The sequence below is a fragment of the Cannabis sativa genome, chromosome X, assembly GCF_029168945.1.
Source record: "Cannabis sativa cultivar Pink pepper isolate KNU-18-1 chromosome X, ASM2916894v1, whole genome shotgun sequence".
In the NCBI taxonomy this organism is placed as follows: Eukaryota; Viridiplantae; Streptophyta; class Magnoliopsida; order Rosales; family Cannabaceae; genus Cannabis; species Cannabis sativa.
In genome coordinates, this window is record NC_083610.1 from 835,804 (window position 1) to 863,336 (window position 27,533).

Sequence of the window (27,533 nt, forward strand, 5' to 3'; positions counted from 1 at the left end):
AGAAGTTGACTTTAAATCATCTACACAACCACCAAAATCTGAATCTGAATAACCAACAACTCGAAGATTGTCAACCTACTTATACACAAGCATAAAACTCTTCGTTCTTTGCAAATATCTCAAAACTTTCTTGGCTGCAACCCAATGATCAAGGCCAGGATCAGATAAATATCTCCCAAGAACATTGACTACGAAAGCTATGTCAGGTCGAGTGCAAACCTGAGCATACATCAAACTCCCTACTACACTTGCATAAGGGATGTTCTTCATTGCTCCTCTTTCCAAGTCGTTCTTAGGACATTGCTGCTTAGTGAACTTGTCCCCTTTCAGAATAGGAACAGAACCAGCTTTACACAAATCCATGTTGAACCTTTTGAGCACACGATTAATGTAAGCTTCTAGATAAGCCAAGAACTTTTCGATTCCTGTCACGATGGATCTCAATCCCCAAAACATAGGATGCCTCTCCAAGATCTTTCATATCAAAATTGGAAGACGAGAAAATTTTTGGTCTCATTTAGTAGTGACAAATCACCGCTCGGCAAGTAAAATGTCATCTACATAAAGAACAAGAAAAATATAACGACTCCCAATCGATCTTCATATAAATACACTGATCAAACTTGTTCTCTACAAAACCAAACGATGTCACAACTCGGTCAAACTTCAAGTACCACCGGCGAGATGCTGTTTGAGACCATAAATGGATCGTTTCAACTTGCAAACTAAGTGTTCTTTTCCATTCTCCTTGTAGCCTTCAGGTTGAGACATATAGACTTCCTCATTCAATTCTCCATTCAGAAAAGCAGTTTTAACATCCATTTGATGCAACTCTAAATCAAAATGCGCAACTAAGGCCATAATAATTCTGAATGAATCTTTAGTGGAAACAGGTGAGAAAGTTTCAGTGTAATCAATACCTTCTCTTTGAGTAAAGCCTTTAGCCACTAAACGCGCTTTAAACCTTTCAATCTGTCCCTTTTTATCCCTTTTAGCCTTTAAAATCCACTTACAACCTATTGGTTTAAAACCATCAGGTAATAAAACTAGCTCCCATACACCATTTTTCTTCATGGAGTCGATCTCATCATCCGTAGCTGCTAACCATTTTGAAGATTGTGGACTATTAAGTGCTTCACTAAAAGTGACAGGATCCACAAAATGATCAATATCATATTCTCCTTCTCCAAGATAAACAAAATTATCATGACACTTTGTTGACTTCTTTTGTCTCTGAGATCTTCTTAGAGGAGGTACTTCTGGGATAACTTCTCTTTGTTGATCATTATTTTGAATAACATCTTCCACAACTGGAATTTCTTCAATGACAGGATTCTCATTAACAATAGGAGCTCCATCATTAATAGGCCCTTCATCAATAATAGGACCTTCATCATCTTCGATATCGGGAGCAATGTATTCATCAACAATGGGAGCATTACCAACTGGAGTAGGATTGAGACTACTATTATCATCTCTTGAAAATGACATAGGAATACAAATTCCTTTAGATGACTCCCCCATTTCAAGAGATGTTGAAGGAATTTTTTCAGCAACATCAAATTCCAGAAATTTAGCAGTCTGAGATTCAACAATTCGCGTACCACGAGTAGGACAGTAAAAGCGATAGCCTTTCGAGCGCATTGGATAACCAATGAAATAACAGCGATTTGTTCTCGGATCTAACTTTTTCAAATTAGGATCATAAATTTTTACTTCAGCTGGACAACCCCATACTCGAAGATGATTAAGACTAGGCTTCCGCCCAGTCCATAACTCAAAAGGGGTCTTGGGAACAGATTTACTGGGAACACGATTTAAAATATAAGTTGCAGTCATAAGTGCTTCACCCCATAAAAACTCTGGAAGATTTGTTCTACTCATCATACTTCTAACCATATCCATGAGAGTGCGATTTCTCCTTTCAGCAACGCCATTTTGCTCAGGTGAACCAGGCATAGTGTATTGAGCAACTATACCATTTTCTTGTAAGTACTCTACAAAAAGCCCCATGTGTTGTCCAGAGTCTGTATAACGACCATAATATTCTCCTCCACGATCAGAATGAACAACTTTGATGACTCTTCCTAATTGTTTCTCAACCTCATTTCGAAAAATTTTGAGTTTATCAAGGGCGTCAGATTTTTCTTTAATTAAATAGGTGAATCCATAACGAGAAAAATCATCGATAAAAGTGATAAAATACTTATTTCTGCACAATGTGGTGGAATAAGGACCACTGATGTCTGTGTGGATAATTTCCAATAAAGATTGACTGCGGTTCGCAGTCTTCTTTCTTGTTTTAGTCAATTTTCCACGAGTACAATCAACACAAGTATCCCAATCAGAAGCATCAAGAGGAGGAAGTATTTCAGATTTAATTGAACGATCAACCCTTTCTCTGGAAATATGACCCAATCTTTTGTGCCATAACAATAAGGATGTTTCCTTAATATGAGGTCTTTTACCCACAGTATTCACAACATTAAAAGAGGAATCTAAAGGAGCCAATGACAACTTGTAAAGACCATCAGAATAAAAGCAATTTCCAATAATTCGAGAGTCAAGCATAATGTCAACATTATCATTTGCAAAATGAAAAGAATATCCTTGTTTAACCAAAAGCGGAAGCGAAACTAAATTCCTTTTAAAAGTAGGAACATAAAAAGTATTATTGGAATAATCTTATCACGAGACTGTAATTCAAGAATAAATGTTCCAACATAGATAACGTCAACTCCAACATCATTGCCCACTTTAAGCTTGGACTCCCTCTCACTTGGCTTCCTGAGATCCCTTAGCCCCTGTAAGGAAGCAGAAACATGAACAGTAGCACCACTGTCTAACCACCAAGAATCAATAGGAACATCAACTAGAAGATTCAAAACAAACACATGCCAATGGATTACCTGATTGTGCTTGCTTCTTTTCTAACCAAGTCTTAAATTTGTGACAGTCTGTTCTCCGATGCCCCAATTTTTCACAAAAGTAACACTTCACATTAGAGTATTTGGACTTTCCATTGTTATTCTTCTGTTTATTCTTATGCTCCTTACCATTACCATTCTGTTTTGTAGCACCATCATTTTTATTCTTGAATTTTCCTTTTCCTTTGTTGGGCTTGAGGTGAGAAACATAGTTAGCAGATTCATTCTTCTCCCTTTTAAGCTTGCTTTCTTCAGCTACACACTGAGAAATTAGGTCGCTGATAGTCCATGTTTGATTGTAAGTGTTGTAGAAATTTTGTCTTGATAAGGCTGAAAGAGGCAGGAAGAGCATGAAGAGCTCGATGAATAATGAAAGAGTCAGGAAGAGGAATATTATGATCTTTCAACTTGGACTGAACATTCACCAATTTCAGAATAAAATCACGCACTCCTTTTAATTCATCATACTTAATGGTTGTCATTTCATCCATAAGATGTCCAGCTTCAGCGTTTTCACCAGTGTCATATAATTTTTCTACAGCATTGAAAAACTCTTTGGCATTTGTAGTGTCTGGCAAACCACTCAATAGATGTTCAGGAATGGATCTTTTCATAGTAAGAAGACTAAGTCGACTTGACTTTTCCCATTGTGCATGGTGAGTTCTCTCGGCAGCTGTACTGGAGTCAGTAAGATCAGCAGGTTTTTCTTCTCGTAGGCACAAGTCCATATCCATTATGCCTAAAGTAAATTCCACATCTCGTTTCCATGTCTTGTAGTTGGAAGCATTCAAAATATGGATGGAAGCATTATTGTTGTTCACAGAAAAGGAGACTGAAAAATTCAAAAATTAAAACTTGAATAAGCAATATGAGCAATGTATTAGAAAATATTGTAGAATCAACTGGTCATTATAAACTCCCCTTTGGGGTGAGAATATAACACACACATGATCTACCTTCATGAAGTTAACAACAAAGAAAAAAATACATATCATTGAAGAATTTTATTACCTTTGGGCAAATAAAATTCTTAAAAATATGTATTAATTCAAGCAAAAAACTAATAATAAATTTATATATTTAAATTATTACCTTTGGGCAAATAATTAAAATATATACATTTAATATTAACTCACTTCATGGAATGTGAACTAATATATGTAAATACTACCTTTGGGCAAGTAATTACACATATAGTCAACCAAAAGATATAATATTTTCTTCAACATGTGAAATTTGGTGATAAAACAATCATTGAAAATTAATAATTTTCAACCAAATTTCCAAAAGAGATATATAATTGCTTTTATTATATTGATAATCAAAAAATAAAGTGTCCACCATAACACATTATTTTTGTATCAAACAACCAAGTTTTATAACTTTAGAACAACAAATAATTAAAAGATGTGAATATAAGAAAATTGGTGGAGACTACATAGTCAAGATAAATTAAATAAGAGAGTGACTATGTCTTATGGAACGAGAAGAAACCTAAAAAATTTTCTATGATTTACGGATTTTGAAAAATCATCAAAAAATATTTTTAATAATTTTTTAACTACATAATTATCATTAAAATAATAATAATTATTAAACGGAGTCAAAAAATTAATTAAAAATCATAGAAAAATCAGAAATTAAATTCTAATAACGCTGAAAAAAAAAACGTCGAAAAACGACATTCCAGCCGGGCCCACGCGCCCCCACGCGCCGCCTGCGCGAGTGGGCTTCGCGGCTGGGCTGGTTCTTCAACCTCCAGCGGGTCCTGCAATTCGGGTCACGTGACCCGGTTCGGCCAGTCGGGTCTGCAAGCATATTCCGGCCAAAAATCGACGAAAAAAATGGGGATTTTGGATGGGTTTCGATCGAGAATCGATTTCTAGTTGATTTACACTATTAATTTCGTGTGTTAAAGACTAAATGGGTAGATCTATGGTTAAAATCAATCCGAAAATTGAAGAACACAAAAGAAAAAAAAAAATTGTAATGGTAATCTTAGTTAAATCCGAAATTAATTATGTAGGAACATTCTTAAACAATTAAGAATGAGAAATCTATTATCAATTTTAGATCAAAAACTATAAAATTAAAAAACACAAATTATAATTTCATATTATAATCATATAAACCCTAAAACTTTAAATTTAAAATTCTCTTAATATACACAATGATTTCATGCATATAATATATCAATAGAACGAGAATTTAATGATAAATAAAATCCCTAAAGTTTTAAGATTTATAAACAAAAAATTACACATAAAATAATAACGAAATTAATATGAAATTATGGATAATTAATATATACAAATTAATTATACTAATTATAGGTTCTAAATCATATACAATAGGCAATCTGATACCACATGCTAGAAAATTAATAATATACCCAAGAACTATTTGTATATAACATAGAACACAATAATAAGATATAATAATTAGGTATGTGTACCTGATTGATCCATAGCAATTATCTCTGATTGATCCACAGCAGTTACTCCAATTCGATAGTGCAATACTATCAACTAAGTCTTCCTCCCTAGATCTCTAAATCAGAAGCAGTTTATTTTATCTGATTATCAAAAGGTATACAATTGTGATGAGACAATATGTATTTATAGAGTTAGGGAGGGGACTTAGCTACAAAACCCTAGTCGGGCTGGGCACTCGCTCATCAAAGGCTTCGATCAACTAGAAAAGCCCACACTCGCTTCACCTAGACTTTACTCACAGATGCTAAGCCCATTAACAATTGATCACCAACAACATGGGCTAACACAGCAAAGAACTATCCAATCAACCCAAGTTTTAATAAAACCAATAAAATTTAATGTAAGCCCAAATAAAAGTCTAACATACAATGGTTAAACCGACCTTTGGGGAGGCTAAAATTAAATATAGATGGTTGTTAACACAATGACTCAAACTTCTAGTTTTGGTGTGTGATATTACGAAATTGTAAGGGTGATACTATCGCTGCAATGTTTAAACATTTTCGATGTTGTTTTCGATCAGAATTGATGGAAGATGACTTTGATGTATAGTCTGCAATGTCTTAAATATCTGCATTTACCAGTTCACTACATAAAGTCTGATTCTCTTGTGGCTGTTAAAGGATTGCAGTTAAATCAAGCATCTGTCTCCGACTTTCATTATTTGTTAGTAAATATCTCTCTTATAGTGTCCAATTTCCTTAGAGTACAAATTTCTCATGTTTATAGATCTACGAATACAGTTGCTCACGTGCTAACTAAGTATACTCTTTGGGTAGACGCTGATTGCTTATGGTTGGACGAATTACCACTTCCTCTAATATCTATTGTATTATAATTCTTTGTTTAATATAATAGTATTTTTTCCTAAAAAAAAAACGTTAACAAACATAAAAGAATAGACTAAAAAATTCTACTGAATCTGAAAGTGAATACATTCATTTTAAGAGGGTGCACCATAGAATTTTTATATAATTAGTATTCGAGTTGTGCTAATTACAATCTCTTAATTAATTTTCATGTCTGAAATCACATGTCAACATATATATAGCTTACTAATTTTACTAATGTTCAATAAATTTTAAATTTATTTTAGACATTATAAATTATTAGAAATTTTAATTAAAAAAAAAAAAAATAGGTACCTATAATAAGATGTTGTTTATAATTTTAGTTAAAAGTTCTCCTTGTCGTACGGTAGACTACTAAGAGGGACGTTAGGGTTAGGGTTCAATCAATTCAGACTCTGCAGATTTCTTCTTCAAACCCAAATCCCCCAAATTCTTCAATACCTTCTTCTCCAATTCTTCCAATGGCGGCCTTAACCCGCCTATCCAAACCTACATTTTCCTCTTCCATGGCTTCCCTATTACGGAGATCCTTATCTTCATCAGCTATGGCCTCCGAACCCAATCCCAATTTCCAATCTCATCATTCTTCATTCTCTCGCAACACCAATCTCGCACGTAAAGATCCCAAGGATAGAAACGTCCAATGGGTTTTCCTCGGCTGCCCCGGTGTCGGAAAAGGTACCTATGCTAGTCGGCTCTGTAAACTTCTCGACGTTCCTCACATCGCCACCGGTGATCTCGTCCGCGAAGAGCTCGCCTCAGCTGGTCCTTTCGCTCAACAGGTTTGTTTTATTTTAAATTCATGAACGCATTCCTTAATTGATTGTTGAATTAGCTTACCCAATAAGATAAATTGTGAAATTTTATGGAAAAAGTACTAATTTTTATAATGGGATCGTTTTGAAAGACAGTGATTACTTCCGATCCAATCGTTAACCGAAAAAGATTTGTTTTTTGTGAAGTTTATTCAACATTCGCAATGTCATGAAAAATGGACAAGTTGCATTATGAGTATTGAACCTTTGTTTTAGGATAAAGTATTTATTTTTAATCATGTTTCCAACTAAGTGGGCTCTAAATTGACTAAATTGCTGGACCATCTACTTGTAAGTTTTTCTGTTTAGCTAGTAGAAAGAAAAGCTAGACTCTAGTTATTCTCACTTCTAAACTGGTAATTTTAAGCTAAGCAGGTTTTTTGTTGAGCTTGAAAGAAAAAAAAATCACCACCTGTTTTTTTTAATTGTAAATTTAATATCATTTCCCCCTGTTATTGGGTTTTTCTTGTTGCAGCTGTCTGAGATTGTAAACCAGGGTAAGTTAGTTTCAGATGAAATTATAATAAACTTGTTGTCGAAAAGGCTGGAGGCTGGGGATGCAAAAGGCGAATCTGGGTTTATTCTTGATGGTTTCCCTCGGACAATAAATCAAGCGGTAAGCTTTGGTGCGTAGCTTATTATCAAAGTAAAAGATAATAAGTAAATAATTTTTTTCTCAAAAATTGGATTTGGATTGCTGTTACTCATTCTGAATCCTGAATCATTTTTTATTTCCTTTTCGCGTTTAATTTACTTTATGAGTGGTTATTTAGATTCTTAGTAAAGTGCTGAAAATGTTGGCTTTCCGATGGATTTTTTAGGAGATACTAGAAGAGGTCATTGACATTGATTTAGTAGTAAATCTGAAGCTTCGGGAAGATGTACTGATGGAAAAATGCCTCGGTAGAAGAATTTGTGGTCAGTGTGGGAAGAACTTCAATGTGGCGTCTATTAATGTCAAGGGTGAGAATGGGCATCCTGCAATTATCATGCCCCCACTCCTTCCCCCTGCACATTGTATGTCAAAGCTCGTGACTAGATCAGATGATGTCGAGGAAGTTGTAGCAGAACGCCTCAAGATATACAATGAAAAGGTAATATTACCTTATTAATCCATTTCTTATCATTCATTTTGAAAAAGGGCACTTGAACATTTTAGAATAGCGAAATCTATTAACTTAACAAGATACTCAATCATCCCAATCTGGTCTGGTGTTTATCATATGTCCATTTAAAAACCTTTTATATACTAAATCTCTTGTTTGCTAACCTGTTGCTTCTTCCAGAGTCAACCTGTTGAGAATTTTTACCGTAGTCGAGGCAAACTATTGGAGTTTGATTTGCCAGGAGGGATTCCCGAATCATGGCCAAAGTTGCTGCAAGTTCTTAATCTTGATTACGAGGACAAGCAGTGTGCCGCATAATATATTAGTCTACACAAAGTATATGGTAAACATGACATTCTTTGCATGTTAAAAGTGCATGCTACAATATTTATTAAAGAAACCTCATTTTCCTATTAGAAAATAAATTATCTGAAATCTGTGGCTATTTTTTTCAACGGCGGATGCCCAACTAAATTGTCAGCTTTTATTTTGTTATTTTCTTGTTTCAAACAAGATTTCTTAATATGATTGTAATATGAGAGATAGGAAGAGAGTATTTTTTTAGTTGTTGTTAGAGGGGAGCTGGTTGAATAAAGCAATTTTGTAACTTTGTGATACTGAAACTGATGTTATCAAAGCTTTCAATAAGAAAGGATTGTGAACTATTATCAGCAGAAATATTGTCGTTATAGTAAGAAAAAACATCTTGAATGTGCAGGTGGCCCGAGTTGGTTGGCTTAAGTATTGCCAAGCAGTAAATTTATTCAGCTGCAGACATGTAATGGGGTACAAAAACCAGCTCTTGACTGCAATAGTTTGAGTGGTACAAGATAGATTGAGCTCTACATTTTCACTTTGTTTTATAATCACATTTATTGAATTTTCAAAACTCAATCACCAGGGTATTCAATTCATATGGTGATTGGTTATGTGCTTTCTTAATTACTTGTTGGAATGTATAGTTGAATTAGGATATCTAGGTGTATAGCATGACTAGTTTTGTGTGCCATTATTATGAATGTAATAATAATTATCATAATAATAACACATTGAATAAGCAGCTGGCCGAGCTGGTTGGCTAAGCATTGCCAAGCAGTAAGTAAATTCAGCTGCAACATGAAATTGGGGCTCAAAACCAGCTCTTGATTGCTATAGTTTCAGTGGTGCAAGATAGATTGAGCTCTACAAGTACATTTCTTAGTTGTCACATTCATAAACTCTCTAAGCTTAAGATCACAAGCAAGCATGTCCCTTAATGGGGATTAGTTCTTAAATTTATATTTTTACTTGGAACAATTACCTATCATGTGTTGGGTGTGATCATACCAGCATTAATGCACCATATCCCATCAAAATTTTACAGTTAAGCTTGTTTTGGCGAGAGTAGTATTAGGATGGGTGACCTTTTAGAAAGTCTTCGTGTTCACCCCTACCTATTATGTGTTTTGTTCTTGAAAATGTTGGAGTTCAAAGTCTTTACTTTGTATTGACATAGCAATTGTTATAATTTTTTGAACTCATCCTAGTACAAACTTTAAATCTCTTTTAGGCTTGGCTTCAAGAAGTTGCTCCATGTTCTTATGTAATTTTCTTTATCTTTAGATTTTAGGAATAATTTGTGTTTATAGTGATAGAATATGAGACAAGATTATTGAAAAATATTGAGATTTTCACTTCCTTTAGTAAAAAGGTCTCAAAATTTGTACTTTGATCTTTATTTCTACACCCTTTATTCTTTACATACATATGCTCAATCATTTTGATACTATCAAGAATTTGATGTAATATACATTTATTTTTTTGGTAATATGGGCAAAGGTATAAAATAATACATAAAATATTTAATAATCACTAATTCACTAAAACTCCACAAACAACCATAGTAAAGAAACCCCTCAACATCTTTCAATAAATGAAAGTTTTTCCTTCTTTGATTTGAAACAAAAATAAATGTCATTAATAACACTTAGCAAGCCAAAAAAGATTCAAGGTCAAAATTATGACCACCTAATAGAATTGTGATAACTTATTATTTAAAAATAACAAATCATATGATCATTTTCTTAAATAAGTTGTCTCAATTTTATTAGATGGACATAGTTTAGAATATGAATTCTCAACATAGAGATTTCAATTTAATGGGGATAGATAAAAACATGTACAACATTTTTCCGAAAACCTACCTAAAATAGAAATTACTAAAGAAGAAGAAGAAAGAAATAAGTGGTTAATTAAAATGATTAGATAGTAGGGGAAGGAGGTAATAGAGTACTAATAATTAAATTAATTAAAAGTAATACAAAATTATTATTGTTAATTGGAAGGGACATGGTAATATTTGCCTTTGCACATACATCTGTAGACAATGGGACAAGACTCCACAGAGCATTTGAAGCTCACCATAACCCTTTTGCATGGAAAGCATGGCCCACAAGCATGTGAACAATCAGGCAAGCTTGACCCTGTTGGGTACATCTCCATTCCCAATCCTACTACTTCATCTTTTTTCTGCAATTAATCCACAAAAATGTTAGTTAGGGTTTATACAAATTGAATATATTATATAATATGATAGAAGCGAAAGACAGACGGTAGAAATCAATCTCTTCTAATTATTCAATTAGCGGAGTTGAAGACAATACTCACTTCGACCAAATTCTAAACCTTTTAAGTAAAAAGTATGTAAATAGCTAAAAAAAAAAGTAACCATAACATAATTAAAGACTGGAACAATAGTGTCATAGATCAAAAAAATCTTTCTTACGAATGTATGTTTTCGACCATATGTTTTGCATCATTTACCTATTTGGACTTCGTATTTTAAAATTTTAATTTTCGAATCTTTTGTTTTGTGAAAAAAAAAAGGTTAAAATTAGGTTTTGAATTTTATTTTTCTCTTTTTTTTTTTGTTGGGGACTACAGAGTGTTTTTTTTCCTCGGATGCCAGACTTTTTAAATTGGTCCTTCGGTTGCTAATAGTATTGCACACTCTTTAACAAGTGTTTTTGTGAACTAATTAAAGAGAGAGTGGAAATTTTTTTAACCTTGGAGAATAAGTTGGGGTCATTGTTTCTCATGCCAACTTCACCTCCTTCATTTCTTGATCTAACTGTAACTGACATATCTATTTAGAAAAAAAAAATCAATAATAACAAGTGTTAGAGATAATGTTATAATTTCACAAACTAATCACATTTTTGGATTTGGATTATTTTATATCTTTTGAAAATCGATATACTTTACAATATATAAGTATATAATATACTATATAATTATGTATACATAATAAAGTTTTTAAGAAGAAAATATATCTAAACTAATGATCTTTAATTAGTGTAGGAGATGAAGCATTTTGTAAATATATATATACATATATATATAAATTTATATATATTTATATAAACATGCATATGCATAATGAGATATATCACTTTGACTTACATTGGTGAGGCCTCAAGCCAAAGGTGGTAGTAATCACTAAGAAAATCACTAGAAAATAAGCTGTGTTGATCTTAAGTTGATGAACAATTGATATGCCCTTCATCATCATGATTTGAATTTTCCAATAATATAGGATATATAGAAATAATTAAGAGTATATTTATATATAGGAGAGAATATATATTTTTTATATCAAAGAATTAATTAAGTGGATTTTCAAGGAGAGAAAATACAAAAGAAGAAGGCAAAAGGGGTTGTTATAAATTTTGTGAGTGATAAAAAATTGTGATGGTTGGCATCAATATATACAATAAGCTATATATATATATATAATTAAGAGCATAGAAGGTACAACCTCTCTCTCTATTTTTGTATTCACATGATCCATGGCCATTTTTTGAAAGCCCTAGTCTTTCACATGTTTTCGTAAGTCATCCTAACCCTAGTTCCAACACTACAATAATACATAATACAAAAATCCTACCTATTATATAAATATATATGTGTGTCTTGATATCTATAAATGAACACACACACACATAATTACTACACTTTAAATTCAAATCACATATACACACCTGCATACATACATATATATATATTTATATGTACTCATGATAAGTATCATAAGTCACTATATATACATGTTTATCAGATTTTTCTTGTCTCCCCATTTATACACATCTTATACAATTATTATTGCTATTATTTTTTGTTTTTTTTTTCTTGGGATATACTTCTTTATTTTACTTTATTATTATTCATGTTATATAATGATATGGTTAATGTGTTTTATATATTTTGTACAAAAATTATAATTTTATTTTTCAAAAATAATATATTTTACCAATTGTACGGTGTAGTGGTAAGAAAATCTTTATTAACAACCTTACTTCTTCGTCGAATGTTACTACAACGTCCCTCATTGTAAGGAATTATACTTGACTCTTGAAGGCCTATGGCTATAGCACGTGGTCCCTAGAACTGACTAAGCCACCGAAAGAGGAGGAAGAAATCTGCATCATCGTGATCTCCTTTTTCTTTCTAGTGTATATCATTGGAATTTTTTTAAAAATAATTAAAAAAATAGATAAATAAGGTAACTGGTTACCTTAAGGATGTAACTGGTTACCCAATAAGCTATTCTTTCTATATTTTTAATTTTTCTTTTGAGTTTTCTTCTATAATTTTTTTTTTGTCAAAAAAACAAAACATATTTATATGCTCAGCCAAAAAAAATGATAAAAATGAATTTAAAAAAACTTTTTATTTAAAAATCATAGCGGGTTAATAAATTTCTTTTATTTGTTCTATTGGCATGTAATTAGTTACTATTTAAAAAAAAAAACTTTGAATTTATATTTTCTCTCTTTGGTATCAATTTTATTCATTTGAATCTTTGTTATCACCTTGATAGGAAGAAAATGAGGGCATTCACGTGGTGTGTCATTTATACAAAATATACATATAATATTATTATAACATTTATGAAGTAAAATGTATAGATGGCAATTGAATATGGGTTCTGACATAAACGTGATTTCAGAACTTGGAATTAAATGATCATATTACTCTTTTACACTTACTAAATCTATCTTCACTTTATTATATCACACATATATTTTGGTACGTAGCTTGGAACAAATATACAAATATAAAGATTATTTTGGTGTGGTTGTAATATTTCTATTTTTTAATTTTTTAATCACAAGATAAAGTAAAATTTTTATTTTTGAAAAATAAAAATGCGTTATATAACTACTTTTATTTTTTGATCTTAAAAATAAAAAATAAAAGTGTATTTTATAAAATTTATTTTTTGATTTTATTTAAATCGGGTCTAGGTCTGGAGTCAAATTCGGGTTGGGTCAGATGCCGAGTTTAGTGCCAGGGCCTTGGGGGATTTGGGTCCAAGTCTGGTCGGAGTCCAAAATATTGATTAAGAAAAAAACTGTTTAAAAAAATATTGAAAGTAATTTTTTTTTGTTTTCAAAATTTTTATTCTCAATTAAAAAATTGAAAAATGAAAACAGTTTTTATAGAACATGTTTTTAAAAATTATTTTTACTTTTCCAATTTTAAAAACAGAAAATTGATTAAGAAAGTATTACCAAACGCCACCTTAAATAATAATTCTTTAAAAAATAAGACAAATATTTAAATAATCTTAAGAGGAGTTTGGTAACACTTTTGCTTTTTAATTTTTTGATCACAAAAATGAAAGTAAAATTTGTGTTTTTATAACCACTTTTATTTTTTTAATTTGAAAAATATATAACAAAAGTGTGTTCTATAATTTTTATTTTTATTTTTATATATTTGATTTTATTCGGGCCTAGTGCTAGGGCCGTGGTCCGGATCCGAGACTGGGGTTGAGGCCGTAGTCTGGGTCCCATGGTCAAGATTGGGGTCGAAATCCAAAATATTGATTAAAAAAACTGTTTAAAAAATTTTAAAAGTAAATTTTTGTTTTTAAATTTTTTAATAATTTTTAATTAAAAAATGATGAAAACAGTTTTATAGAACATATTTTTAAGAAATATTTTCATTTTTTTAATTAAAAAAATAAAAAATTAATTAATAAACGGTTAGCAAACACACCCTTACTTAATCATTTAACTAAGATATTTGTAAGAAAAAGCACTATTAATCCTCTAAAACACAGTTTATTTATAGAAATAAATAAACTCATACAGTTTTATATGATGTGAAGATTAGGTCTAATTTCAATGGAGCTTTATACGGGTCATGTTTTGTTTTGGTGAGCAATATACACCTCTAACAACATGTTCCTTTTACATGTGGGACTAATATTTTTTTTTTTTTTGAAAAAACTTGTGCTTTATTACAAAACAAGAGAACAGTACAAGCAAATAAAGCTACAAGTTATAGGGAAGGCAAAGAACCATTCCAAACTAACTCATTATCTAATCCAAGACCAAACTTAGCTAATTTGTGAGCAAGAAAATTGTTTTCCCTAGGAACATAGGAAATAGTTAGTCTTGGACTGAAGGATAACAAGTTCTGAATATTAGACAATACATCATCCAAAACACTATTATTCCAACTGCTAGAAGAAAGCTTGTCTACAATTGATTTACAGTCTGTTAGCAAAACATCCACAGGGAGAGAAATCAATTGAGCCCATTGTATTGCCTGAAAAACAGCCTTAGCTTCAGCAACAGCAGGAGGAACCAATCCAGAAAAAGGAGCAGAAAAACCAGCTTTCACTGCATTATCAGCATCTAAGACCACCACTCCAATACTATGCTTTTGATTAACTGAATCTATGGCTGCATCTGTAAAAATTTTAAACCCTGTGGAGATAGGAATCTGCCTAGGCTGGGCCGAATTGGATGTAGATTGAGAACCTGAAACATAGTGATGTTGTGCATCCAGAAACTTAAAGAAATAATTAAGACTCCAATCATACACTTCTTGAGGGGGCAAAGTGAACTGATTATGTACAATATTGTTTCTTTGATTCCATAAAGCCCAAATAAAACAAAATAAAATTCCAACATCATTTTTATCCAGCATGTGAAAAAGACCATGAAGAAATGCAGCAATATCCAAAGTTTTAGAAGTATGAAAATAATTAGCAAACCTGGAATATCGCCAAGCTTTCCTGGCCCTGGAGCAATCTAGCAAAGCATGATGAATAGTTTCCTTGTCCATCTTACAAACAGGACACAAAGGAGAATCAATTACACATTTTTTAAACAAAGAAAAAGCAACCGGGATAGCATTTGATAATAAACGCCAAATAAAGAGTTTAACCTTAGGAGGAGCAGGGGAGGACCAGACTTTTTTCCAAAATTTTTTAGAATTAGAAAAAGAAGAAGAGGAAGGGAGATCTTGGTTAGAAAAGGCCAAATGATAGGCAGACTTTACAGTGAAACACCCAGAACTCTCTTTTTCCCAAATTTGCTTATCATGACCATAATGACCAGAAATAGGGACGGCAAGGATGTCTTTGACCATAGACTCATCAAAGCAAGATTGTAATTTTCCCACGTCCCATGTACCCGAATCAGAGATAAAAAAAGAGAGTAAATGAGAAGAAGGGGGAGGGTTATTTGAAGCAAAGAACTTAAACCTATTGTTTGGGAGCCAGTGATCTCCAAGTGTGTTAATCCCAGACCCGTTACCCACTTTCCAAATGAGCCCAGATGCCAACAAGTCCCTACCCCATAATATGCTTCGCCAGGAAAACGAAGGACTGTGACCAGGGACAACTTCAAGTATAGAAGATTGTGGAAAGTATCTAGCTTTAAGAATCAAACTCAGTAAAGAGTTGGGATTTTGGAAAATACGCCAAGCTTGCTTTGCAAGCATAGCTTGGTTAAAATGCACAAGGGACCTAAACCCCAAACCACCCCTGAATTTAGATTGACACATGGATTTCCAAGATTTCCAGTGAATTTTCCTAACTTCCCCTGAAGAGCCCCACCAGAATCTAGCCATCGCAGCCTCAATTCCCTTACAAATTCTAACAGGAATCCTAAAACAGGCCATAGCATAAGCAGGGATAGCTTGGATAACAGCCTTCAAGAGAACTTCTTTTCCTGCCCTAGAGAAACACTTGGAAGACCAACTTCTGAGAACAGAAGCAACTTTATCACTCAAAAAAGTAAAAGAATGGTGTTTAGAGCGAGAGAGACACTGAGGAAGACCTAAATATTTACAACCAAAAGGTCGATCCTCAAGATTAAAGGTGTGGAAAAATAAAGTGCGAATACTGGGATCAGTATTGGGTGAGAAAAGAATAGAGGACTTAGAGAAGTTAATAGCTTGCCCAGAAGCCTTAGAGTAAATCTTAAACACGTCCTGAAGTGCCAAACAAGAATTTCTATCAGCCGTACAAAATAAGAGGCTGTCATCCGCAAAAAATAAATGAGAAATAGCAGGGGCATGACGAGAGATAGCAATACCATTAAAAGTATGAGATTCCTGCCGATTCCTAAGAAGAGAAGATAAGCCTTCAGCACAAAGGATAAAGAGGTAGGGGGACAAAGGATCCCCCTGTCTAAGACCTCTCGAAGGTTTAAGGGAGCCATAAACAACACCATTTAGAAGAAAAGAAAGATTGGTAGTAGAGATACATTTCATAATTAAACTAACAAAACTAGTAGGGAAGTTAAAATGGAACATAAGACTTTCCAAAAAAGGCCACTCCACACGGTCAAAAGCTTTAGCCATATCTAGCTTAAGAGCAGCCCATCCACGCTTACCATGTTTCCTATTATTGATTGCATGAACAATTTCTTGGGCAATAAGAATGTTATCAAAAATAATACGCCCAGAAACAAAAGCACTTTGGAAAGGGGAGATTATTTTATCTAACACTACTTTAAGTCGATTAGCTAGGACTTTAGAGATGACTTTATACATAGTAGTGCAAAGACTTATAGGTCGAAAATCTTTTAAAGAATGAGCATGCTGTTTTTTAGGAATTAAAACTATTAGAGTAGTATTAATATCAGAAAAATCAATTCCCTTATTTAAGCAATCTAAAATCGCATTAACAAAACTAGCTCCTAACGTGGTCCAATTTTTTTGATAGAAAAAAGCATTTAAACCATCCAACCCCGGAGCTCTATCCCCCGAGAGACTAAAAACAGCTTTTTTCACTTCTTGAGCAGTATAAGGGCTAGCCAAATATTCAACATCAGACTCATCTAGAGGGGGCCCTAAACAATCAAGGATGTGACTAGTAGCCTCAGCATCACAGCCCTCAGAACTGAAAAGAGTAGTGAAAAAAGAGGAAACTATACTAAACATATCCTCAGGATTATTAGTACTATTGCCAAAATCATCCTTTAAATATTTGATAGTATTATTCTTTTTCCTATGAGAAGCAAACCTATGAAAAAACTTAGTATTTTTATCGCCAGCTCTAAGCCAATTAACCCTAGATCGTTGCTTCCAATAGACCTCTTCTTTGTAAAGAAGAGCATCCAGTTGGGACTGTAAATTCTGGATTCTCAGGGTAGATTCACTACTACCAGAAGTAGAAGCTTGAAGTCTATCAATTTCCTTCTGAGTATCCTGAATTCTAGATTGAAACATGACCTTAGTGGACTTATTCCAAGACTTTAGAGCTGAAATACAACCTTCTTGGCAATAAAGGAACTCACTAAAAGCATTTGGACAAGAAGAGACCCTGGAAGACTTAGTCCAAGAGTCCTGAACAGTGGAGTAAAAAACAGGACTTTGGAGCCAGATGTTTTCAAATTGAAACCTCTTCCTAAAGGAGTGAGTTCTAGACACATTCGGTTCAGTAAGGCAAACCTTAAGAGGGCGATGGTCAGAGCCATGAAATGGTAAATGGTACAAAGTAGCAGTAGGAAAGAGATTCTTCCAAGACTCAGATTCTAAGGCCCAATCAAGCCGCTCATGCACCGACCCTTTATGCCAAGTATATTTATCACCCTCAAAAGAGAGTGCAGAAAGACAGTACTTATCAAGAAAATTAGCAAAATTATCCATATCACTATAATTATAATAGTTACTCCCTATTTTATCATCAAAAGACAAAAAACTATTAAAATCACCCATTATAAGCCAAGGAAGATTAGGAGCATTAGAGTAAGTTTTTTCCAAAAGGTTCCAAGTAAGGGGACGATTAGCAGCAACAGGAGAACCATAATAGCCAGTAAAATGAAACATTTCATTATCATTAAAACTAATATTACAATCTATATGATTACTAGAGTAAGATAAAATATTTACATAAACAGTAGCTTTCCACAAAAGAAGAAGTCCACCTCCAAAATATTTCCTAGGGACTTCAAAACCATTATCAAAACCTAAAGCTACTCTAACACGATCCACAGCCATAATAGGCAATCGGGTTTCCATCAAAAAAACAACATCAGGGCACTGATCTTTGACAAGCAGGGAGAGCCTCCGGAATGCACGTGTACTCCCCAAACCACGTGCATTCCAACTTAAAACGCTCATTTTTCTGGGCGGGTGTGCATAGCAACACCCGCCTGTTCCAGATTTTCAGCAGCAAGAGAAGACTCATCTTCTCTATCTCCAGCACGAGCACGTTTCAGTTGGGACCTTACAGAGCCTCCAACCACAACATTGTGTGGCTGGAAAGAAGGTCTCTTCACTCCAGAGGCAGAAGCTAACCCCTTCCCACGGACTGCAGGATCAGGAAGACTTGGGGAAGAGCTAACTCCCATAGCAATATCACCACCAGAAGAAGAAATATCAGAGCAAGAGATAGGAGTATTAAAACCAGTGGTGGAAGCTTGCATGTGATCAGTCGGCTTGTCAGCCACAATTAATGAATCAGTGGAATAAGATATAAAAGCCGAAGGCCGCAAAGATATGTCAAAGTTAGGCCTAGTGGGCTGTGAGGAAGCAGCAGGGAAGTTGGGGTTAAATGGTGTTGGCATCATAAGCACTCCAGTAGAAGCAGGAGAGGCAAAAGGTCCAGTGAAATGATCATTAAGGCTGAGAAAGGAAGGGAAATTGATAGTTTGAGCAGACAAGTGTTGGGGAGGCATGTTAAGGTTGACGGGTTGGTAGTTCATCAAAGTGATGGCAGGGGGATGGGGATATTGGAAAGGTTGTGTTTTGTCAGTAATCTTTTCCTTACCCCTAAGGAGGATGTTATAAGGACATAAAGGCTCAGTTAGAAGCTCATCACATCTCTGTAAGAAAGCCACACAGAATTTTTTTGTGTGATCCAATTTCCCACAGAAGAAACAGAAATCAGGCAATCGCTCGTACTTGAAATCTAACCACTTAACAAACTCACGCCCCATCCTAATAAATTTAATGTTCATACCCCTCCTAATGGACAAATTAACATCCACGAGAACTCTCAGCCGCAGGTAAGGACCAGTACCCTCTTTGATGGTGTCCTTATCCACCTCAATAAGATCACCAATCTCCATTGCTATAAATCTAGCAAGGTCATAGGACTTACACATAAAAGGGATACCATAAACTTGGATCCAAAAAGGAACATAGTGGAGATTGTCAGGAGTAAGTGGGAAGGAACTATCAGGAGCAGCAAAGATAGTGAGGGCTTGGGCAAAATGCCACGGTTGACCCTCTAAAACTCTACCCTTGTCCCCTTCACAGCCAAAGGAGACCATGAACATGCCATCTGCATGCTCAGACACAGTAACAGGAAAACGGCACTGCGATGACCAGATACCCGATAGAGTTTTCAGGAGAGAAGGTCGGTTGTAGGGACGTACAGTATGGAGTTTAAGAAGGAGACTAATGGGGACTGGTTCAGAACTGGAAGAACCAGTGTCATAAGTAAAGACAGTGGATTCTTCAGGAGGGAGAACAAGAGCATTTGAGACATTGTTTAAAAATTCATCCATAGCAACAGAAGAAGAAAGCACGAAAATAAAAGCAGGAAAAAACCAGATGAGAGGATGAAGATGAAGAAAAAGATACCTGAGCTTGGAGATATATAGGAAGAACCAAAAGCCACGGAGAATACACCTGAAACCCGCCCTAGTCACATCTGAAGTCGCATCCACAGCAGCCATATTAATGAGGGGAACCTGAAGGACATTGGGAACACAGGCATCCGCCCCCAATTTACGATAATCAAGGGGGTTTTTCTGATAAAAGATACGGGAAATCAAGAGTAAATGGCGAGGAGACAAAAGGGAATGATGGGAAAAATTAATGAGGGGAGACAAAAGGAAGTGTTTTGAGCAATTAATGCTCTGATCAGAGTTAATGAGATGGGAAAGAAACTCATAATAACCCCTAGAGCATTTATTACATAGGGAAAATGAGAGAGTAGGCAAATGAGGGGAAGTGCAAAAGGTCAAACCACCACTATACCAGTTAGGGTGGACGAGATCCTCCGATTGAGGAACCAAACTCAAAGAGAACAAAGAGATGGACGACATACCTGCTAGAAGGCTCCAGAGAGAAAAGCTCTCTCCATGTGGGACTAATATTTCAATAAGGGCACTCCAATCAAACTTTACACTTTTCTTAATTTTTAACAATTTCACATGTAAAAGTTCCAACATGCATATTATCTTTTAAGTTTAACAAATTATATATCTTGACAAGACTTTAGCTGGTTGAGTTTTTAAAAGCTTCAATAGTGTTTCAATTAATAGTTGAGTAATTAGTGAGTTTCATCTTTTTTTTTTTTGACTAAGTTTTATATATATATATATAAAAAAAAAAAAACTTGGTAACAATAATAGCTTTGTTAATCAATTGTACCACTACTATCTTTTCTAATACTTTGTGTTACAACTTTCTAATTATTGAGTACTTTAACTCCAATAATAAACAAATAATAAGAAAAAGTATAATTTTTTTTATAGTTTCTCCCTCAATTATCGTTAAAATTAAATATATATATATATATGGATACTCTTAATGGGTATTACCCATGAATGGGTAAAATTATAAAAAATTGAGTTTTTATGCTTAATTTTTCTATCTAATTAGAAAAATCTCTCACTTTTACATAATATGAGCTGAGATTGTCCCATAGGTTGAAAAAAAAAAATAATAAAAAAAGGTTTTAGCAAATAAATAAATAAATAAATAAAAGTTGAGTTTCACTTAAATATTTTTATATATAAACATATTTTGATATAATATAAAAAATATATTTTTTTATATTTTTTTAATTAAGTAGTTAAATTTGAAAAAAAAAAAAAGCGTAATCGTACCATTAATAAGCAAAGTTAGACCTCGCGGTCATTACGTAAAAGGTTCTCCGGAACCGAAGAAACAAGAATAATCCCATACAACTTGTTAATAAAAGCCCAGTTAGCCACATTATGGGCTGCAAAATTACAAGTTCTACTAACATACATAAAATTACAACAATTAAAGGAGGGAGATGACTTAGCACAAAATGAGATATAATTGTCAATCGCCCAATGAGCCTCCGTCCCATTGAGAGCATTGATAACTAATCTCGGGTCACTCTCGATCAAAACAAACTTAAAATCTTCCTCTAGAGCCAACGAAACCGCTGCACAACAAGCCGCTGCCTCTCCATACAGTGCATCCGAGAAGTCCAAACGATCCGTGTGAATTCGAACCACCGCACCTAGATGGTTCCTAGCTACCACCGCTAAGCACATACTTTCTGATCCCACCCTTACATCACAAATGGAAGGGCGACTAGCATTTGGAGGGATCCCTGGATTCCTCACCTGAAAGGTTTTACCCCGAAACCAAAAGGCGGGGTCTTAACCAATGATCTTTGTGTTGATGATTTATTGCTTGAGAATGGAGATTGGGACATCCCAAAGCTAAATGGTCTATTTGATAGAGAAACGGTGTCAGCAATCGCTAAAGGGGAAAAACCCTCTGGCCAAGGGAATGATAGATGGGTGTGGACTCTGGCTAAAAGCGGCCAGTTTATAAGCAAATCTGCTTATCTGTCTCAAGCTATGGATAGAGCTCGTCATTGTGAGGTAGCTCCGGCACTCTGGAACAAGTTGTGGAATAGTAGAATATTAGAAAGGCATAAGATCATGTGGTCAGGGGCGGAGCGAGGATTTGATTATTAGGGGGGCCAATTATTAATTTTATTTATTTAAAAAGAAAAAATCTATAATGCGCCCCTAACTAAAAAATCGCTTTAATACATTTTCTATCATTTTTGACATCTAAGTAAGTTTTTAGTGCAATTTTTTTTTTTTATGATCATGCATATTATAGTTTTTTTTTTCACCATTTGTAATTTTTTTTAGAAACTTCGAATAGTTTACAGTGTTAAAAATAAAGTTTAAATAATTATTGACCACGCTTATAAGAAAAAATAGTCAACCGTGCAAATTTTTAACTTTATTTTCGGCACTATAAAAATTTATATTTTTCCTAAAAATTTACAAATAATTTTAAATAACTGCAATATACATAATAATGAAAATAATTTGGACTAAGAATCCTAAATGCAAAAATAGTTAAGTAGTCCGAGATAACTCTTTTAGAGATAAACTATAGAATTATCCAATACTTTGTGTAACATGTAATATCTATATATATAGTGCATTTCCCTTAAAATCATTGTTTTGGTACACTCTTATTTGTTTCGGCATTCAAGAAATTTTTCGATTTTGTTTTCATGTTCGTGCACGTTTGTAATTATTTAGGATCACTTATAATTTTTTTAAAAAAAATTCCAAATTACAGTGCCATAATTAGGTTAAAATATTTTATTGTACTCATAATTATTTTTTTTATATATGCGCAGTAAATATTTGTTTGAATTTTATTTTCAGCACTGTAAACTATTTAATTTTTTTTAAAAAAATTTAACGGTAATCTTAAATAAAATAAAATATATGATTAGAAAAAATAATGAAAAAAATTATTTTGTAGTTATAATAAAAAATACATAATAAAAATTATAATTTCTATAAAAAATACATATTATTTATATGATAATTTTTAATTTAATAAATTAAATTTTTAATTACACATCTCAATAGAGAAGCATTAGTATCAATCTTAATTATATTTTCATAAATATATTGATAATAATAAGTTGTTAAAATATATTATACTATTATTATATATCTAAATGCTTATATATAGCAGTAAGTTAAAGAGATTAATTATACATTGTTATAAATATTAATAATTATGTGGATGTCCAAATCTTTTATTTATTACCATGAATTGTAATGAACATTCCTCTTTTCTTTAGTTTCCCTTTTTCTTAGTTTCTTAATATCTCACTCTTGTATTTGTATAAATAGGGGTTCACCCCATTGGAATAAACAACTCAGAAATTCTCATTCACTTTCTCTTTCTCTCTTCATCTTCTTCTTCTTTCTTCTCATCTACTTTATATTATTTTATATTATTTTATAAAATACATATATTTGTTGATTTATTTTTTTGGGAAATTTGAGGGGGGGCCATGGCCACCACACAGCATAAAGTACCTTCGCCTCTGCATGTGGTGGTGCATCCTCTCCAATGCGTTTTAACCTGGTCAATACATTTCAAAACATCTGGATGAGAGTTATTATGTATAAATTCGTTTCGCACTTTCCAGATAGTTTCGACAACAATCGAAGCATAATTAAGTAGTTAAATTAAGCATAGAAATTTAAATTTTTTTTTATTATTCGTTATTAGATCAAAATTTGATGATTTAATATTTTTAAAATTAATATTTACAGTTAAATTTTTTTAGTAACTATTCATAGGTATTACCCATTAAAAAATAATATAAAGCTCATATGTTTATATAGGAATTTTTTTATTGGCAAAGTTTATAAAAATATGGTTTTCTTTTAGAAAAAATAGTATAAAAGATAAATGGTTACCAAGAGTGAAAGTATGGGAATTCTGATATGGATAACAAATCAACGGTCTTATATTTTTATTTTTCGTTGTGTTCAAAAAACTTTAAATCTATTTTTGACACGGTAAATTATTTAAAAAAAGTTAAAACTTTACAGAAATAATATACTAACTATAACGAATACTACTATAAAAATAAAAATTAGAAAAAAAAAATATTTTGACACATATTTTTAAACTCAGAGATTGAAAAATATTGTAATATGAATTTGTAATTAGTACACCTCCATAAATAATAAGGGATAATTTTAGAAATACACGAAAATAACAAAAGAATTATAAAAATACGGTTGTACAAAATTTTAAATATTTTTATAGTTTTAAGATTTTATTTACAGAAGTACGATCTTTCGATGTGCATGTTATTTTTATATTGCACTCTTGCTATTTTGTTGTTGATTTTTTGTTATTTATATTTTATTTTTATGTTGTTTTAATTTTATTTGTCTCTTACTTTTATGTGGTTTTTTTTTTCTTTTTTTCTAAATCAACAGTAAGACTATATTTCACCAAAACAAACACACATACAATCTATCAGCACCAATCAAATGCATGAAATAATAAAAACAATACAAAAACTATAAATCTTTTATAAAGACTCCCGCCAAACTATATCCTTTCTTTTCATTTTTTTAGGCCAGATTATACACATTCTATTCTTAACATCATGTTGTATTCTATATATGGTGGAATTTAAAATGGGAATTTTCGCTTCCCAAAAAGCCAGGTTTCGACACCTCCAAACATGATAAACTATCGTTGCCAATACTAGAGTAAATATATGCTTCTTGAAAGGAGAATGTCAGTTTTGCTTCAGCCATATCAACAACAAATTCAGGTTAGTTACCTTAGTGTCCCATCCCATTTAATCTTTGATAAATTGGAGACATCTCTTGCTATAAAGACATTCAAAAAATATATGTTCAATTGATTCAGTGTAACATCCACACATTAGACATACCTGATTCATATAGATTTTAAAATGAAAATAGTCTATTTTTTATTTGTAAACGTTCCTAAACCGTCAGCCAAAGGATAATTTGATGTTTGGGGATTTTAAAACGCCCCCAAACTTGACCATACCAGCTCACATTCTCCTCCCTTGTACTCAACACATCATTTAAGTATGATAGAGTATTTGCATTGCATTAGTTGGTATTCAGGCATATAAAGTTTCATTTTGTTCTTCACATTTACTATTTGATGCCCATAGCAACTTCCTTGAGCAACTACCTCACAATCCCACCAATTAGCCCCTTTTAAATAAACATTATTCACCAATTTGACCCACAAAATGTCTTGTTTTGTAGCCACATCCCAAACATATTTTCCCAAAGCCGCCTGGTTCTATTGTATCAGTTTGCAAAATCCCAACCCTCCTTTCTTTAATCTGCAAAGATGGTTCCATGAAACATATGTTGGGTTTTGTGCCATAAATAAAACTCATTTCAATATAATTAGATTTACTTATTAATAAAGATCAAAAATAACATTTTATGTTGCATGGTTCACATGATTTATTTCATGATTATATGCATATAATGTATGAATTCTATTTAAGTCCAGAACATATGAATTTGTTAATGATTATAGTATTATCAGTACAGTGGAATATAATCTTAATTATATGTTCAAAAGTTTATTCCCTGATTTGTCAGTTCACTGGATTTAGACTGGCATGATATAATCAGCGATAGGTATTCTTACACCTTGGATAAGTGTTATGTCCTTTCCAGGGCATTGGCAAAGTTTACCAGTATCGGATGTATGGAGTATACATCAGAAGGAACCGATATTGAACTTTGATTAGATTTGTTAAAATTTATCGTAATATTTATTCAATTCAATATCACCTGTTGATCCTAGATCAAATGATTTTAATCCTGATATGGTTAGGTTCGATCTCAAGAGTATTATACATGTTCTTTTATTTGTTAGTTAAGCCTACTTTTGAACAGTCAGGATGATACGTACATTTTGGGAACATGATAGTATAATTGAGTGGGAGCGCTAACATAAATATGGAGTCTATAACTTCTATAGGAATTTAGAAGTGAAACGATGATATCCTTCGAGCTTGGCTAAACAGAAATAAATGGTTGAGATCTCATTTCACTTCGCTGAAATATCATTTATACGGAGCTAAGTGTTTTAAGGATAAAATACATTGAAGGTGTAACGGTATTTTAGTTCCTATTCAATGTAGATCATCTATTAGAGGGTCATTGATCTAATTAGGATTATAACAATAGATAACTAATAGCGTATCTATATCGTGGAACATATAGAGCGTTCTATATGACTGAGAGTGCAATTCCAAGTTATAAGTGTGGATTCAATAAGGAATTAATAAGTTAGGAAATTTACTTGGTAAATTTGGTTCGACTTATTGGAAGCTCGGTTATAGAGGCCCATGGTCCCCGTACTAGTTGAGACCATACTGCTTGTAAGACTCAGTTAATTGATTTTGATTAATCAATTATAATTCTAAAGTTAGACTATGTGTAGTTTATAATTTTCACTAAGTAAGGGCGAAATTGTAAAGAAAAGAGATTCTAGGTTTTATTTGTTAATTAAGAGACTTTATATGTCTAATTAATAAATATATTAAATGATAATATTATTTAATAATTAATTTTTAGTTATTAAATAATTAGAATTGGCATTTAAATGGTTGAATTAGAAAATTGGTATTTTTGAGAAAATGGGATTGAGAAATGACAAAATGGCAAAATTGCAAAGTGAGGCCCATTATCCTTGATATGGCCGGCCACTTTGTATAGGGTTTACCATTTATATTTTCATTATTTTAATGCCATACAACTCTAACCTAAACCTAGATGGCATTCTATAAATAGAAAGTGATGGCTTCAGGAAACTATGAACTTGCATCTTATTTTCTCTCAGAGAAAACCTGAGCTTCCTTGTCGCCACCTTCTCTTCTTCTTCTTCTCTTCAATTTCGAACCTTGAGTGAATAGAGTAGTGCCCACACACATCAAGTGGTATCTCAATCATAGTATGGAAGATTGTGTAGAATCCAACCAACAAGAAGAAGAATCAGCATCAAAGGAAGGAGAGAAAGAGATCCAAGTTCAGATCTTGATTATGTTCTGCTACAGAAAGGAATCAAGAGCTAGAGATCTGAACGGAATGAGTCATTATATTCCTCTACACCCAATGTAAGGTTTTATAAACTTTATATGTGTTTATTTCATTGTTTTAGAATTCATATTTGGATGTTAATGAAACATACATGGTAGTAAATCTAGATCCTGGTAAAATATTTCCAACAACATAACCAGGACCTCCACAAATAGCTACTCCCTTCCATAAAAAAGCTCGACAAAGCGAGAACTCCATGTTTGAATTCAGGCTACCATCTTCTCTATTAGTCATTCACAATCAGTTGTTGATAAACGTTTAGCACAAATAAGAATACCCAAATACCAGAATGGCATTTTACTTCTCACAAAACCCAATGTATCAAGGATCCTTTGTACCTCACTTTTATCCATGCCACGACAAAATACAACTGACTTGGCATCATTAGG

The 27,533-nt window shown here is 32.8% G+C and overlaps 3 protein-coding genes and 1 pseudogene across 3 annotated transcripts; 2 read left to right on the forward strand and 2 right to left on the reverse strand.

Annotated features, from left to right (window-relative positions):
- The first annotated feature begins 6,584 nt into the window (after positions 1-6,584).
- Positions 6,585-9,348, forward strand: LOC115709638 (adenylate kinase 1, chloroplastic). Its single transcript, XM_030637800.2, has 5 exons — positions 6,585-7,055; positions 7,564-7,704; positions 7,910-8,182; positions 8,375-8,537; positions 8,913-9,348. The coding sequence occupies exons 1-4, from the start codon at positions 6,735-6,737 to the stop codon at positions 8,510-8,512; spliced, it is 873 nt and encodes a 290-aa protein (XP_030493660.2). The 5' UTR covers positions 6,585-6,734; the 3' UTR covers positions 8,513-8,537; positions 8,913-9,348.
- A 158-nt stretch (positions 9,349-9,506) lies between these two features.
- On the forward strand, positions 9,507-9,624 carry LOC115703254 (5S ribosomal RNA; annotated as a pseudogene).
- A 345-nt stretch (positions 9,625-9,969) lies between these two features.
- Positions 9,970-11,939, reverse strand: LOC115702474 (EPIDERMAL PATTERNING FACTOR-like protein 6). Its single transcript, XM_030629919.2, has 3 exons — positions 11,636-11,939; positions 11,239-11,318; positions 9,970-10,702 (listed from the first exon to the last, which is right to left on the reverse strand). Exons 1-3 carry the CDS (start codon positions 11,742-11,744, stop codon positions 10,508-10,510), a joined length of 384 nt encoding a protein of 127 aa, XP_030485779.2. The 5' UTR covers positions 11,745-11,939; the 3' UTR covers positions 9,970-10,507.
- Positions 11,940-14,425: 2,486 nt separating this feature from the next.
- Positions 14,426-20,143, reverse strand: LOC133032509 (uncharacterized). The gene is made up of 2 exons (XM_061106480.1): positions 20,069-20,143; positions 14,426-15,313 (listed from the first exon to the last, which is right to left on the reverse strand). Exon 2 carries the CDS (start codon positions 15,311-15,313, stop codon positions 14,522-14,524), a length of 792 nt encoding a protein of 263 aa, XP_060962463.1. The 5' UTR covers positions 20,069-20,143; the 3' UTR covers positions 14,426-14,521.
- Between the last annotated feature and the right edge of the window lie 7,390 nt (positions 20,144-27,533).